The 15487-nt window shown below is 50.6% G+C and overlaps 1 protein-coding gene across 2 annotated transcripts in view; it reads left to right on the top strand.

Moving 5' to 3' along the window:
• Window positions 1-8157, top strand: part of B3GLCT (beta 3-glucosyltransferase) — an 89379-nt gene extending 81222 nt beyond the window's left edge. For both annotated transcript variants that reach the window (XM_084762489.1, XM_084762490.1), the window contains 2 exons: window positions 2128-2272; window positions 7696-8157. In XM_084762489.1, coding sequence (XP_084618615.1) covers window positions 2128-2272; window positions 7696-7863 — 313 coding nt within the window. In that variant the 3' untranslated portion in view covers window positions 7864-8157. The remainder of the gene's footprint in view (window positions 1-2127; window positions 2273-7695) is intronic.
• The last annotated feature ends 7330 nt before the right edge of the window (window positions 8158-15487 follow it).

Below are 15487 nucleotides of genomic sequence, written 5' to 3'. Positions count from 1 at the left end.
TACTGACGGAACATGAGTAAAGACTGCTCTGTGTGAGTCAGCTAGAGAGTAGTTCTCAACTTTCCTAATCCTGTGACCTTTTAATACAGTTCCTCATGTCATGGTTAACCCCCACCCATAAAGTAAAATTATATTGTTGCTACTTTATAACTGCAATTTTGCTACTGTAATGAATCGCAATGTAAATATCTTATTTTCGACCCCCCCCCCACAGGTTGAGACCCAAAAGTATAAAAGAATGACTGATAATTACCATGCTTGCATTTTATCTTCCCGTGAAGTCAGTCTTGCATTCTGTGAAGCTGGCAAAAGAAAGCAAGAAAGTGTTTTGTGGACACTCCTCCGTCACACAGGCTCCCCCCCACACACACCTCCCCTCCCCCACAACGAGCCGGGAGTCTGAGGGCTACTGCAGCTTGCTGACTGTGCTGGAGTTTGACGGGGACCTGAAAGTATGTGTCCCTGGGGTCTCACTGGTAGAATTCTAAGGACGGTCTTAGCAGGTTTTGAACTTGCAGGGGTGTGTGTGTGTGTGTGTGTGTGTGTGTGTGTGTGTAGTTGACAGGAACCATCCCCTCCCTGCCTTCTTTTTGTATGTTTATCTTTCCCCGGATCAGCTCCTAAAAGAGCTTCCGGTTCTGTCGTCGTTGAGCGGGTCTGGTCTTAGCAAGGCCCAGCAGCTGGTGTCCTGCATTTGGTCTCTGGTGTGTTCTTGTGCTCAGCAGACCCGTGCAGTGCAGAGTCGCCGTTTTTTTGAGTGTCTTCAAGCTCTTCCTCCTGCTCCTGCTAGATGGACTTGAGGAAGGCCTTTGCGAAGAAGCTTTTCATTTTTTTTTTTTTTTTTCTGTTGTGTGCCTACCATGTGTGTCTGTTGGACTGCTGGAAGATGTGCGGATGTTAGTTCAGCTGAGGTTATTTATGATGTAAAAGGGACGTTTGCTACTGTAGGACCAGAAAGGAAGCCAGAAACCCATCTCTTTTAAAAACAATGTATCATGGGAGAGTAGTTTTACCTTGAAGTCGTCAACCATAGAGAGCTGTTATTGCCAGGGATGGGCGCGTTCACTCCACCCACCAGTTCACCCCGCCCACCCATCCACTCCGCCCAACGCTGTCCTGGAGTCTCAATGCTGAGATACAGGCACACCTAGGGACTGGCTCCCTAGCACTCTTGCTTGAACAGACCGCCAGGAGCAGTAGCAGTCTCCGCTCAGACTCGGGCCCCCGATTGTCATAAAAAGCTGGAATTCAGCTGTTAAGGGAAGCTTGGGAAGGTTGACGCTTTGCTGCCTGAGGTGCTGGGGGAAGCATCGGAAGACCAGAGTGGGCAGAAGCTCCACTAGGGAGCACCCACACACGGGGTCAAAGGTGTCACAGCACTGTTCAAGACAAGTCACGGGCTGGGCGGTGGGGAGGCAGAGGCAGGTGGAGTTCCAGGACAGCCTGGTCTACACAGAGAAACCCCCATCCCAAGGGGTTGCAGGGAAGACAAGTGTAGCCACGCCTGCATTACTTCCTTTCTGTTGCTGTGATACAACACCGTGATACAAAGAAACTGGGAGAAAGGGGTTCATTTCATCTGATGGCTCCCCAGGCCACATGAAGGCAGGGCAGGGCAGGAACTGATGCAGAAGAGTGCTGCTTTACTGGCTTGTTCCTGGTGGGTGGCTTTCTTAGCCTGGACCATGTGCTTAGGGAGACACCACGCACAGTGGGCTGGCCTCTCCTGTACCAATTATTACTAGAGACAAGGCCCCACGGACTTGCCTATGGGCCAGATCAATAGAAGCATTTTCCCAAGTGAGGCTTCCTCCCTTCCTGATGATTCTAGTGTGTGTCAGGATGACCAAAAACCAACGCAGTACTATTAGAAAAATAGCATCACACAGTGCTTGTTTATAGGAGATACATATAAAATCGTCTGCTAGGTAGGCAAACATCTGTTAAGGTGATTTCGCTTTCCCACAAAGCACAAAACTATCCCCTCCAGTGTAGCCAGTGGCGGTGTGCCAGCGTCAGGCACGCGTGCCGATCTCAGGAGCACAGCCTCTGAGCCGTAGCCCTCCGTTCAGGTTAACCGGGCTGTGTGGCACCGCTCTCACTCCCACTCCTGTCTGCTTTCCCCAGCATGGTCTTCAGCAGGGAAGCCATCCGGAGGCTTCTCAACAGCAGCTGCCGATGCTACAGCAACGACGCTCCGGACGACATGGTCCTCGGCATGTGTTTCAGCGGGCTGGGGGTCCCCGTGACACACAGCCCCCTCTTCCATCAGGTGAGAGCATGTTTCTCTTCCCACCATGTTTCTTAAAGAACATTCTTAAGGAAGATGCTGGCAGGTTCGATGGGGGCGTGGGGAATGCTATTTTAATGTCTTTACACCATGTGTTGTGCCTGCTTGAATGTATTGTATCACGTGCCTGCCTGGTGCCCATAAGGGTCAGCAGAGAGCACCATATTCTAGGAAACAGGAGTTACAGACAGCTGTGAGCCGCCATGAGGGTGCTGGGAACTGAACTTGGGTCCTCAGGAAGAGCAGCCAGTGCTCTTAACTACTGCACAATCTCTCCAGCCCGTCCCTCTGAGCTTGCTTCCCTCCCTTTGATTCCTTCTCCCTCCCTCCCTCCCTCCCTCTCTCCCTTCTTTCCTTTAACAATAAGCAGCAGTCATAGCACAACAATATAGAAAGTTGAGCATAGCAGAGTTCACTATAGGAAAACAACTTGCACAAAGTGGAGAAAGTGTATAAAATGACGAGACGAAACTTGTGTCTGTGTCCAGGGAGCAGAGAGGCTAAGAATAGGCCTCTGTGTGAGGAAGCTCTGACTCCTGGGCCCCCCATGGGTGCTGTCACTCCTGGGGCCCCCGCTGAGTGCTCTTACTCCTGGGCCCCACTAGAAGCTGTCACTCCTGGTCCCGCTGGGTGCTGGGCACTCCTGGGCCCTACTGGAAGCTGTCACTCCTGGGGTCCCACTGCACTTTCACTCCTGAGCCCCCCGCTGGGCGCTCTCACTCCTGGGCCCCACTGAAGGCACACACGCACCTAGGTCTCTCGAGGTCTTTCCCTTTTAAGCCGCTGTCTTCTGCTATCTTTACGAGAACTCAGGAAGTGAGTTATTCCGTGTGCCTCCATCTCGGACTCTGTGTTATGATGTTTTATGTCACGGCGTTCCACTCGCAGGCAAAATACTTAAAGCTGTTTGTACGTAAGGGAAGTAACTTATCAAGATTAGATTCTTCTATAGCAGCCCCTTCCTCTTAGGATAAAATACATTCGTCCATAAAATGATGCGAGAGACAGAAAAACAGGGTAGTGCTGAAGTGACCGTCCTTTGAAGATAATTCAGAAACGGTTGTTTTTAGAGTTACGTGTTGTTCCTCATGGGTTGAAACTCTCGGTTTCTCTAGTTCCCGTGGTAAATAGGAACTCGTGTGAAGGTGCAGTGTGGCTAGAGCCTGAGCCCCCCACAGACACTGCTGCGTTCGCTGCCCTCGGCATCCTTAGGGCGTGACCTGCGTTTGTCTGAGGCCGGATCTCCGTGCTGTACTCATGCGTAGAGACTCTGAGGCAGCGCCCATGCCCCAGATCCCCAGTGTGAGAGAGAGAGAGATGGAGAGAGGCTGTGGGAGCGTCTGCAGCGGCAGCACTGGCCAGGCCTTCTGTTTCTGTGAGGGCGTACAACTGTGACGTCATAGGAATATGTGGATCACCCCTCCCCACAAGATCACCTTCTACTGATGGAGATGGTGGTACGCAGCGGTCAGCGAACTCGTGCCATAAAACACAAATATTAAACTGGACAGGAATTTGTAAGGATAATGATTCTAGGACTCTGGGCATCAAATAAAAACTAACAATAAAATGAGAAGCATTAATTAAAAAAAAACCACCCACCCGCCTGCTATATATATTTTTGAATATGAATAGTGTATTACAAATTGTTCACGTCCAAAGTCACTGCCGTGCTACCTGCTGCCTACCCTGACTTGCTTCCGGAGGACGTCGTTTTCACCTGTGTGTGTCTCACGGGGATAAGTGAAAGCTGTGGTTCCAGAGGAGATGGCTTGGGCAGGAAGAGACGGAGACGTGATCGTCAGCCTGGATAGTCAGTTGTGATGTGGCCACATCGCCACTGCCATGCCCATAGATCAGTGCGTCACCCACCGGCCGTCAGAGAAGCTAGCCTGCCGTTCCCCAGCAGAGGACTCAGGCTCTTTTCCCAGCACCCACGTGGGGGCTCCCCACCAGCTGTGACCCCAGTCGCAGGGCTCCGGGGATTTCTTCTGACCTCCGTGGGCACCAGGCCGGCATGTGGTGCACATATATACATGCAGGCAAGCACTCATACACACAAAATAAAAGAATCTAAAAGAGCGCATAACATACCATTTTAATTGCTGAGATAATTTTAGTTTTGGAAGCTAAATAAGGAACTATATAAAACAAATAGCTATATAAATTTATAGGCAAATTAAGGACATCGACAGAAACCAAACGTTTTGGTTCATGTGAACAAAATCATGTCTGGTTTCAATTTGCGTTTGAACACTGTAGCTTTTGTCCCTAGCTCTGTCCTTTTAAGGCCTGTCTAATCCTGCCTGGGCCGCGTTTTCTGGAAAGGATCTAAACGGTGACATTAAATAACATTAAGGCTTTTCAGCTCTTCTCAGGTTTAGTCCTTGTTTTCGTTTGCATGTCCAGACCAGAATTACAGCCTTTCCCTACAATAATCTCATGTTTTTTCTTTGAAAGCATCCTCTGGGTACACTGGAGCAGCAGGTAGCCTGGGCCCTGAGAGCGTCTTGTCCTCACTCTTGAACAACCCTATGTCTCAGAGGAGACCTGGGAAATAAGCCTTCTTCCTTTTTTTTTTTTCTTTCCCAGAAGTTATGTTACACACCACACACTGCTGGCTTAAATGAATCACGGAGGAAACCGTTTGTAATTATTACGATGCTTGAACAACCTCCGGGAAGCAAAGTATGAAACAGGCGTAGAGAGAGGTATTTGAGAAATTAAAGTCATTAAGAGAAATTACAGCCAACGAGAGGGGAACTGGAGGAACAGCAGTGGAAAATATATCCCTGCTCGCTTTCAGGTCCGCATAGTCACTATCAAACAATAAAGTGGAGCAATTGCAGTGTGAACCAACATTTGTCTTGGGCCAGTTGTTGGGACATGCATTGTAAATCCCAGCACTTAGGAGGCAGAGGCAGGCAGATCTCTGAGTTTAAGGCCATCCTGGTCTACATAGAAAGTTCCAGGCCAGCCTGGGCTGTGTAGAGAGATCCTGTCTCAAAAGGCAAAACACAACAAAATGTTATTCTGCAATAAAAATTTAAAAGATTTACCTTTATGTGCTGTGTGTAGGGCTGAGGGATGCCCCAGTGTGTGTGTTACCTTTATGTGCTGTGTTTAGGGTTGAGGGATGCCCCAGTGTGTGCGTAGGGGTGAGGGATGCCCCAGTGTGTTTGTAGGGGTGAGGGATACCCCAGTGTGTGTGATGCCCAGATGAGAATGTGCTCTGGCCCACTAGGCTGCGTGCTCTGAAAGCAAGAGTAGATTCCTAGTTGTCTGTGTCCCCAGAGCTTACCAGGAGCCTGACACACGCATGCGTGAACTGCATGAGAGCGTGAGGTTGCAGTTTGCAGTTCAGCGCTGGCGGAGGTTACTCTGTGTGCAAAATGCTGCTCTTTGGGGGTGCTGTGCATGTCCCCCGGCCCCCGGGTAAAGTGGAAAGGATGAGAATGGCTCAGAAAGGAGTCAGACATCTGCGCCCCAACATCTGGGCTCCTAACAGCACCTGATGCCAAAAAGACCTTCATCATGGGGCTCAGACAAGGAGGAAATGGTCTGCGTGGGGTCCCTCTTCCCCCCCCCCCCCCCCCGCCACTTTACAAAGGCTGTCTGAACCCACATGTATACCACAGGTCAGGAGTGAGGCTACTGGCCAGGTACCTTCTGACAAGTGTTTAAAACCACATGGGGCCCAGGGAGGGAAGCCCTCAGGCTAGGTGTGGAGCGCCTTCACCTAATGAGCCAGTCGCTTCTTAAAATTGGAAATAGGTTTTTACCATACAATATATTCCGAGTCCAGTTCCCTCCCTCAGTTCCTCCCAGATCCTCCCCACTGCATGCACCATCTCCACAAACCCACGCCCCTTTTCTATCTCTCATTAGAAATCACAGAGATCTAAAAACAAAAAACCACACACACACACACACACACACACACACACACACACACACACAAAGAAAAAGAAAAAGAAAAAAAAAAAGAAAGAAAGAAAATAAAGTGAAAAAAAAAAAACCAGACTGGGACAAGGTAAAAAAAACTGGAGAAAAAAAAAAAGAAAGAAAGAAAGAAAGAAAGAAACATATAGATGTAGACACATGTGAAATCCCATAAAGCCACAAAATCACAAACCATAGTATATAAGGGGAAAAAAAGATACTGTTAAAAAAAAAAAAGTCCAGACAAAGCCATAAGACAAAAACAAAACAAAAAAGCTGAACTTCTAAAAATGGTTATCTCTTGCTGAGCATGGAGCCTCCTCCCCTTAAGTGTGGTTTGAATCCTTGGTGAGACTCCTTGGGAGAAAACAAATTCTCCCTTTGTGAGCAGTTCAAGTGGACATGACTTCAGGGTGAGGGGTGGGGCTTGTGTCCACTTCCTGTGTCCATTTCCTGTGTCCACTTCCTGTGCTCACTTCCTGTCTTAGTGCGGGACCCAGCTGGCACAGACCTGTGCAGGCCCTGTGCGTGCTGCCTCCATCCCTGTCAGTTCACGTGTGTGTCGGTGCCGCTGTGTGTAGAAGGCCTCTTTTCCTTGGTGTCTTCCATCCCCACAGGATCCTACGATCTTTCTATCTCCTCTTCTACAGAGGTCTGTGACCCTGAGGGGAGGGATTTCATGGAGACATCTCAGTAGGGCTGAGCGTTCCAGCCTCTCTGCCCTGTGCAGTTGTGGGTCTCCATATTTGTTCCCATCTGCTGCAGGCCAGTGGGCACATCATTGGTTTGGGGTTTTGTTTGTTTCTTTGTTTGTTTTTGTTTATTTATTTATTTATTTATTTATTTATTTATTTATTTGAGACTTGGTTTCTCTGTGTAATAGAGCCCTGCCTGTCCTGGACTTGCTTTGTAGACCAGGCTGGCCTTGAACTCACAGAGATCAGCCTGCCACTGCCTCCTGAGTGCTAAGATTAAAGGTGTGCGCCACCACGCCCAGCCCCTAACTGATCATATTTTGGAGGTGGGGTGAGGTTGTGGTTTGAGACAGTGTTTCTCTGTACCTTGGCTGTCCTGGACTGGCTTTGTGGACCAAGAGAGATCCGCCCATCTCTGCCTTCCTGAGCGCTGGGATTACAGGCGTGCGCCACTGTGCCCCCCCCCACAGGCGTGCGCCACTGTGCCCCCCCCACAGGCGTGCGCCACTGTGCCCCGCCCCCCCACAGGCGTGCGCCACAGTGCCCCCCCCCCACAGGCGTGCGCCACTGTGCCCCCCCCACAGGCGTGCGCCACTGTGCCCCCCCCCACAGGCGTGCGCCACTGTGCCCCCCCCCACAGGCGTGCGCCACTGTGCCCCGCCCCCCCACAGGCGTGCGCCACTGTGCCCCGCCCCCCCCCCCAGTCATTCTTAATCACCAAGAAACCTTACGGTTTTTTTGTTTCTTCTTTCTTTGCTCTTCGTGCAGGCTCGGCCAGTAGACTACCCCAAGAGCTACCTCTCCCATCAGACTCCCATATCATTTCACAAACACTGGCACATTGACCCGGTGAAGGTGTATCTCACGTGGCTGGCACCCAGCGAGGGAGACAGAGCCGCACAGAAGACACAGAAAGATCCAAGAGAAGAATTGTAGAACTCAGTCTGGGAAGAGAGGAGCCGAGAGGTCCCCCTGTCCGCTGAGCTGTGGTCCAGCTGTTCGCGTATGCTGTGTGAGGTAGACACTTCCCAGCACACGTGGAAATACGGTCATTTTGGAGTCCCCATGGACTCATAGCGGGAAGTGGGGAAAATCGATTGATGTCGTTATTGTAACACAGTGATTCCTGTGCCTTCCCCCACCCCCAGGCCACGCTCCCCACCCCACACCACACCACTGTGACACCACAGCGTTGTGACTGTCACAGGAAATAAATGGTACCTGAAGTCCTTTTCTGTTTTCTTCATTGTAACAGGGACCCTAATACAGGAATATGGCTGGCTGCCATTCTATGTAAACACTGAGTCTTTTGACACGGATATTGCCAGTGGGGTGAACCGTTAAACCAGCGGTTCTCCACATGTGGGCCTGGACCCCTTTGGGAGTGGCAGGGGTCCCCTCTCGGGTACTTACAGTACCATTTCTAACAGTAGCATCATTACTGTTAGGACGTAGCAAGAAAATAACTTTATAGTGGTGGTGGTGGGGTGTCACCACATGAGGAAACTGTACTAAAGGTTCCCAGTGTTAGATTGAGAGCCACTGCTTTAAGCGGTCCTGTTGATGATGGAAATTAGTTCCCAGGAACTGGGTAGGAATAAGGCTGCTTCTTAAACAGAGCTCGGTAGGACATCCCCGCCTACACAATCACCGTTGCTCTGCTTTGCCCCATCTGCTGGCTGCATCCCTTAAACAGAGACTCACGACCTTCTGGTGACGCTTCTGCCCGTTTGAGGTGTCCATGGGTGCCATTCTCCCCGAAGCACTCGGTGCACAGTGTACACTGTCGCTAGAAGTCGCGGTGGTGGGTTGGCAGCTCTCTTCTGGGTCAGCAAACCCCCGGGGAGTCTGAGGAGTGGAGCTGCCTCTGGAGCTGGTGTGTTGCTCTTGATTTTCTCAAGAGTGTTACAGAGTAACTCAATCCTGGCTCAGGATGGATGCTTCCACTCTGGCAGCGGCAGGGAGGCCCCTCATGAAAGGACAGCACCGGGTCTGGCAATTTCTCTGGGCGTTTGAAGAATGAAATTTGAATCAAGTGTTTTTGAAGCAGCCCTCATTTTCAAATCCTACCTTTTATTATGTAGTAATTTAACAATTCAGTATTAATGTAAAAAAAATACTCTGTGTTAATGTTTAAAACGAGATGATTTTGTTATATAAAGGTGTTGGCACAGGATTTGACGCCAAGCTCTTAAGTTCGGATGTTATAATGCTCTCCCTTTTCTATCTCCACCCCCGCCCCCAATCTGCGGTTTGCTAACCTTGCTTATAGGGGCTTCTGAAACCCTATAGGGTTTAAAGACACCACCAAAAGCTCGCGCGTGGGTGGTTATTTTTGTAACACTGCGTATTCTTGTGGAGCTTACTTTTGACTCATGCTCAAGGTCACGCAATATTGATCATTCTTTGCCCAAATTAGTATCAGGGCTGGTGTATGGCGGTGCTAAGCCTGCTACTTCTGGTCTCTGGTGGGACACACTGGATTCAGTCTGTAAAAATTGATTTTGTGACTCAGAGGAGGACAGTCACACGAACGAAAAGGATCGCGAGGATTTCGGGGAAGTATGCAGATGGCGTCAGCATCGATGCCCCTATAGCCGCAGGTGTGGCTGCCTCTACTGTAGTTCTTACTCCCGGGGGACCTGATGGCTGTGCCTGTACAGCACAGGGGAGTCTTCAGTCCGTCTGTGGGTCCCCCCATCCCCCCACCCCCATCCCGCCCCCTCTGCTCATGAAGTATTTCGGCCAGAGAACAGAGTTTCATTGAGTAGGACTGAAGCCAGCATGCCAGGACTTAAAGACCCCCACCCCCTGCCCCTGCCGTCAACCTAGCTGTGAACAAAACATCTTCAGCTTACTTCTGATTTTGTATTTTATCTATTTGTTGAGGTGGGTGTGGGGAGGAGTACTCGGGGCAAGAACTGAGAAATTGGGGAACCCTGGCGGATCAGTAAAAACAATCAATGCAAACTAAACATCTTAGGAAAAGGTAAAAGAAGCTAACAGCACAGTGTATAAAGGTTTTGTGCTTTGACATGTAGCAAATGGCGGGCCCTATCTGAACACCAACTGAGAACTATATCCAAAACAAAACAAAAAGCAGACCAACCACAAAAAAACCAAAAACAACAACAACAACAACAACAACAAAAAACCCTTAATTTTTGAGCCTGGATTTTTCAGGGCACATACCATCGTTGCCTTCACTGTTCTTTTCCCCTTTAAGTAAGGATTTCTTTCACCAGTGGATATTTTTATCCTAAGGATTTAGCGCCAAGGATTTATGTGTGGAACTACCTGGCAGGTCATTTTTTACTTGTAAGCCATTTCTCAAGACCCAGCACATTGCCTGACTGGGTAGGATTCTTACATCTTACAGCTAAATCAGAAATCGAGACACAAAAATAACCTTTGTCGAATACTTGGGAACACAGTCGCGAGTCAGCCTGAGTGATGGCGCTGGGGGTGGGGGGGGGAGGGGGGGTGCTCTGCTCTGCGTGTCCTGACTGATTGGAGACATTTAGTGCCTGGGCATCCATCACGGTTATCGATGTGCACGGAGAACCTCACAGACTCACAGCACAGTAGGCATTTGTGAGAACTGTTTGCGATGCTTCCATCTGTAGAGGTATCATTTCTATGGAAGAAAATCGATTAACGCATCATTAAGTACAGGATGCCAGACTCACACTCAGGGGGTGGGGTGGGGGGGGAGGCTTCCCCATTCACTCTTTTGTTCCTGCCGTCTTTGACTGGCATGGGATGGTGCTATTACTTATGTCCTCTCGCCCTCTAAACAAGCCACCTGCAAAATGTGTTCTCCTCCTTTCTATAGAATAAAATAAAGGCTTTGTCTCTGGTATTCTTTGGCCTGTGTTGTCTCTTTAAAGGCTTGGATACTCCAAGCAGCGGACGGGATGGGTGGAGAGGTGTTCGGGACTAAGATGCATTGACAAAATGCTGACTCGAGGTATAATCCTGCTGTGAGGACCCAGGAGCCCAGCACTGGTGACAAAGCTGGACAGGGCTGGGGGAGGTTTACCGGTCCCTCTGCAGGGAGGAGTCAGAGGGCCTGTGCGAGAAGGTGATGAGGTTGGGGCAAAGAGCGGAAAGACTAAGGAAGCTGAAGTTTTGCTAGTGCCTAATGGAGGGTGTTATTGGCCAGAGGGACTAGCCACAAGGCTTTAGCATCTCTGCAATGGCTAGGATGACCTGGGGGAGACGGTGAAGGGAAGAGTCAGCCTAGGAAGAGGACTGACTGGTGTGTGTGTGTGTGTGTGTGTGTAGTACGTGCTGGGTGTCAGGGGCATGTGGTAAGGGAAGCTACAGCAGCTATTTCAAGAAGTGAATGTTCCGGCTTACTTAAGCTGCCAAGAGGGCCATTATGAAAGGACAGAAGTGACTGTGATTCCGTGGCTTGGAAGTCATCTGTGACCAGCCACACCCATTCCCACACAGTGAGACCAAATCAGGGGTAAGAACAAGTTGAAGTTGGAGACACCAGTAGTAAACACTCCCCCCCCCCCCACACACAGAGTTCTCTCTCACATAAACAGCCCTCTCTCTCTCTCACACACACACACACACATTTTCTCTCTCATATACACACAGAATTCTCTTTCACACACACACAGAGGGGGTGGGGGGTGGGGAAGGATTCTGAATTTAAGGGGAGGACAGTGGCTCGAGACAGAAGATGGGATTGGGTTTGTGGAGTTTGGCCTTCATGATGGAAGGTTCTGGAGAGTGTCTGTGTGGTGACAGTGTTCTGGTAGAGAGAAAGGTCCACTGCCCTGGCCCTTTCAGTGAGCAGAGCTGGACTTCATGGCTCTGACTGCTTAGGAGAACCTGCTGTAACGGAGGCAGACAGAGAGAGACTTACTGCTGTGAACACAAGCATGATTACTTTTGTCACGCTTGAGACCGGTCTCTGTTGTGTTTAATTGTGTACAGTGTGAGTTTGTGGAAAGCAGCCTCTTGAGTTACCGTAAGGAAAACTCCTTACACCATGCATAGCTTAGCTGAGACGTACAGACATGCGGTCAGCAGCCCGAGGGACCATGTCTGGCAAGTGCTGGAACTAGGTTTTAATTTTCCTTTTATGTGTACGAGTGTTTTGCCTACATGTATAACTGTATAATCACATGTGTGTCTGTGCCTCAGGAGGTCACAAAGAGAGGATCAGATCCCCTGGAACTGGAGTCACAGGTGGCTGTGAGCTGCCGCGTAGGCACTGGGAACAGAACCCGGGTCCTCTGCAAGAGCAGCTGGTGCTCTACCCACCGAGGCATCTCTCCGGGCACAGGGCTACATTTTTAACTCGGGTATCTTGTCTCTAGAGTTTGTGTGTTTAATTCCTCCTGCAGTCTACCAAGAACACGTAGACTGTCCAGACGGTGTCTAGTTCTAAGTGTTAGCTTATGGGGAGACCAGGAAGGGACCACGAGTTAGCCATACAGGAGCCTTGCAGACAAGAGATGACTGAGGAAAGTAGGGGTATTTGTCAAATGAGTTACAGCACTGATACATGCTGGCAGATTGAGATGGTAAGAAACAAGCTACTTTTTTGTTTGTTTGTTTGGTTTTGGTTTTTTGAGACAGGGGTTCTCTGTGTAGCCTTGGCTGTCCTAGACTTGCTTTGTAGACCAGGCTGGCCTCAAACTCACAGCGATCCGCCTGCCTCTGCCTCCCGAGTGCCACCACACTTGGCTAGAATATTAAACATTCATATTGCCACCATGGAAAGGAGGCGGGCAGTGGGGCACGTGCTTGTCCCACTTCTCAGTTTTCCTCAGGTGTATGCCTTAGTGAGCTCACATCGGTACACCTGGAGGCACGCACCTGAGCTCACATCGGTACACCTGGAGGCACGCACCTGAGCTCACATCGGTACACCTGGAGGCATGCACCTGAGCTCACATCGGCACACCAGGAGGGACGCACCTGAGCTCACATCGGTACACCAGGAGGGACGCACCTGAGCTCACATCAGTACACCTGGAGGCATGCACCTGAGCTCACATTGGTATACCAGGAGGCATGCACCTGAGCTCACATCGGCACACCAGGAGGGACGCACCTGAGCTCACATCAGTACACCTGGAGGCATGCACCTGAGCTCACATTGGTACACCTGGAGGCATGCACCTGAGCTCACATCGGCACACCAGGAGGGACGCACCTGAGCTCACATCGGTACACCAGGAGGGACGCACCTGAGCTCACATCAGTACACCTGGAGGCATGCACCTGAGCTCACATTGGTATACCAGGAGGCATGCACCTGAGCTCACATCGGCACACCAGGAGGGACGCACCTGAGCTCACATCAGTACACCTGGAGGCATGCACCTGAGCTCACATTGGTATACCAGGAGGCACGCACCTGAGCTCACATCGGTACACCTGGAGGGACGCACCTGAGCTCACATCAGTACACCTGGAGGCATGCACCTGAGCTCACATTGGTATACCAGGAGGCATGCACCTGAGCTCACATCGGCACACCAGGAGGGACGCACCTGAGCTCACATCAGTATACCTGGAGGCATGCACCTGAGCTCACATTGGTATACCAGGAGGCACGCACCTGAGCTCACATCGGTACACCTGGAGGGACGCACCTGAGCTCACATCAGTACACCTGGAGGCATGCACCTGAGCTCACATTGGTATACCAGGAGGCATGCACCTGAGCTCACATCGGCACACCAGGAGGCATGCACCTGAGCTCACATCAGTACACCTGGAGGCATGCACCTGAGCTCACATTGGTATACCAGGAGGCACACACCTGAGCTCACATCGGTACACCTGGAGGCATGCACCTGAGCTCACATCGGTACACCTGGAGGCATGCACCTGAGCTCACATTGGTATACCAGGAGGCACGCACCTGAGCTCACATCTGTACACCAGGAGGCACGTACCTGGGTGTTTGCAGTAGGCCAGAAGCTGTGTCTAGCTTATGTGTCTGTTTCTTAAAGAGTGGGTAAATAAATTATGGTGTATCTTTATGACATCTGCACCAGCTCATAGGAGTGACCTACAGGTACTGGGGACGTCACAACTAAGTCAAATTAATAAGCCAAAGAGTAAGACTTATATAAGATTTCAGTGATGTAATTTGAAGCCACAAAAATGGAAAAACGAACACAGTGATACAGGTATGTCTTTTTTTTTAAAAATGTAAAACAAAAAGTAGAGAAAATATAAACACAGAATTCAAGAAACTGGCTTCCTGCAGGGGAAAAAGGGGGGAGAAAAGCTAAGTAGGCCCTGAGAGGCATAAAGGGGGCCCAATGGTAATGCCATTTCTGGTTGTTAAATAGGTTGGTATCTACACTAGTTACTTTTCTGTTGCTGTGACTAAAACTCCACCACCAAAAGGGACTTGTAGAAAAAAAGAGTTTCTTTGGGTTTATGGTTCTAAAGGGAGAGCCCATAATGGTGTTTCTCATTTGGAACACCACAGTACATACACAAATGTTTGCCTTACAGATGCCTTCGCTACCGGCTAAGTGGGCATCTGCCAGGGATGCAGATAGGCTAACTGCAGGTCTTCCCCTCCCCCTCTGTCCTGCAAATCCAAATCCCTGGCTCTGTGGCTCTGCGGCACACCTGCCGCAGCTCTCCCTGGCTCTGCAGCACACCTGCCGCAGCTCTTCCCGGCTCTGCATGCAGTACGCCTGCTGCAGCTTTCCCTGTCTCTGCAGCACGCCTGCTGCAGCTCTTCCCAGCTCTGCGTCACATCTGCTGCAGCTCTCTCTGGCTCTGCATGCAGCACACCTGCTGTTGCTCTCCCTGGCTCTGCAGCACGCCTGCTGCAGCTCTCCCTGGCTCTGCTTGCAGCACGCCTGCTGCAGCTCTCCCCGGCTCTGCATGCAGCACACCTGCTACAGCTCTCCCTGGCTCTGCAGCACACCTGCTGCAGCTCTCCCTGGCTCTGCATGCAGCACACCTGCTGCAGCTCTCCCTGGCTCTGCATGCAGCACACCTGCTGCAGCTCTCCCTGGCTCTGCATGCAGCACGCCTGCTGCAGCTCTCCCTGGCTCTGCGGCACACCTCTCCCTTCCTTCCTGTTACCCCTCCCGTGCCCGTCTCCAGTGGATCACACAGATTGTCCCCTTTAGCCATCCTCCACCCCTACTCATGGCTTTAGCTCAGTCCCCAACCCCAGCAGGCGTTCCCTGGGAACCCGCTAGCGAAGCTTCTGTAGCCGGTTAATATCCGACAAAAGAGACTTCAAACCAAAACTAATCGGAAGAGACAGCCATCAGAGGCAAGCTCACCAAGAGGATACTGCAAGTCTTAGCATCTGTGCACCAAACACGAGGACAACACCCACATTCATAAAAGAAGTGGTACCCCTGGGGTGGTGAGGGACAGTGGGAGATTCAGGGCCCCACTCTTGCCAAAAGACAGGTCAACAAGACAAAATGTCAGCGTAAATACCAAGCCAGCCACACAACCCTTTGACCTACAATGATGTCCCACTTGCAAGTGAAGCTGGAGCAACGGGTGACACAAAGCATGCGTGGGTAACCAACCAGTGACCGTT

This window comes from Acomys minous, assembly GCF_964271855.1.
Source record: "Acomys minous genome assembly, chromosome: 16".
NCBI classification, from domain to species: Eukaryota; Metazoa; Chordata; class Mammalia; order Rodentia; family Muridae; genus Acomys; species Acomys minous.
Note: the sequence above shows the minus strand (reverse complement) of the source record. Positions and strands in the feature narration are given on the sequence as shown.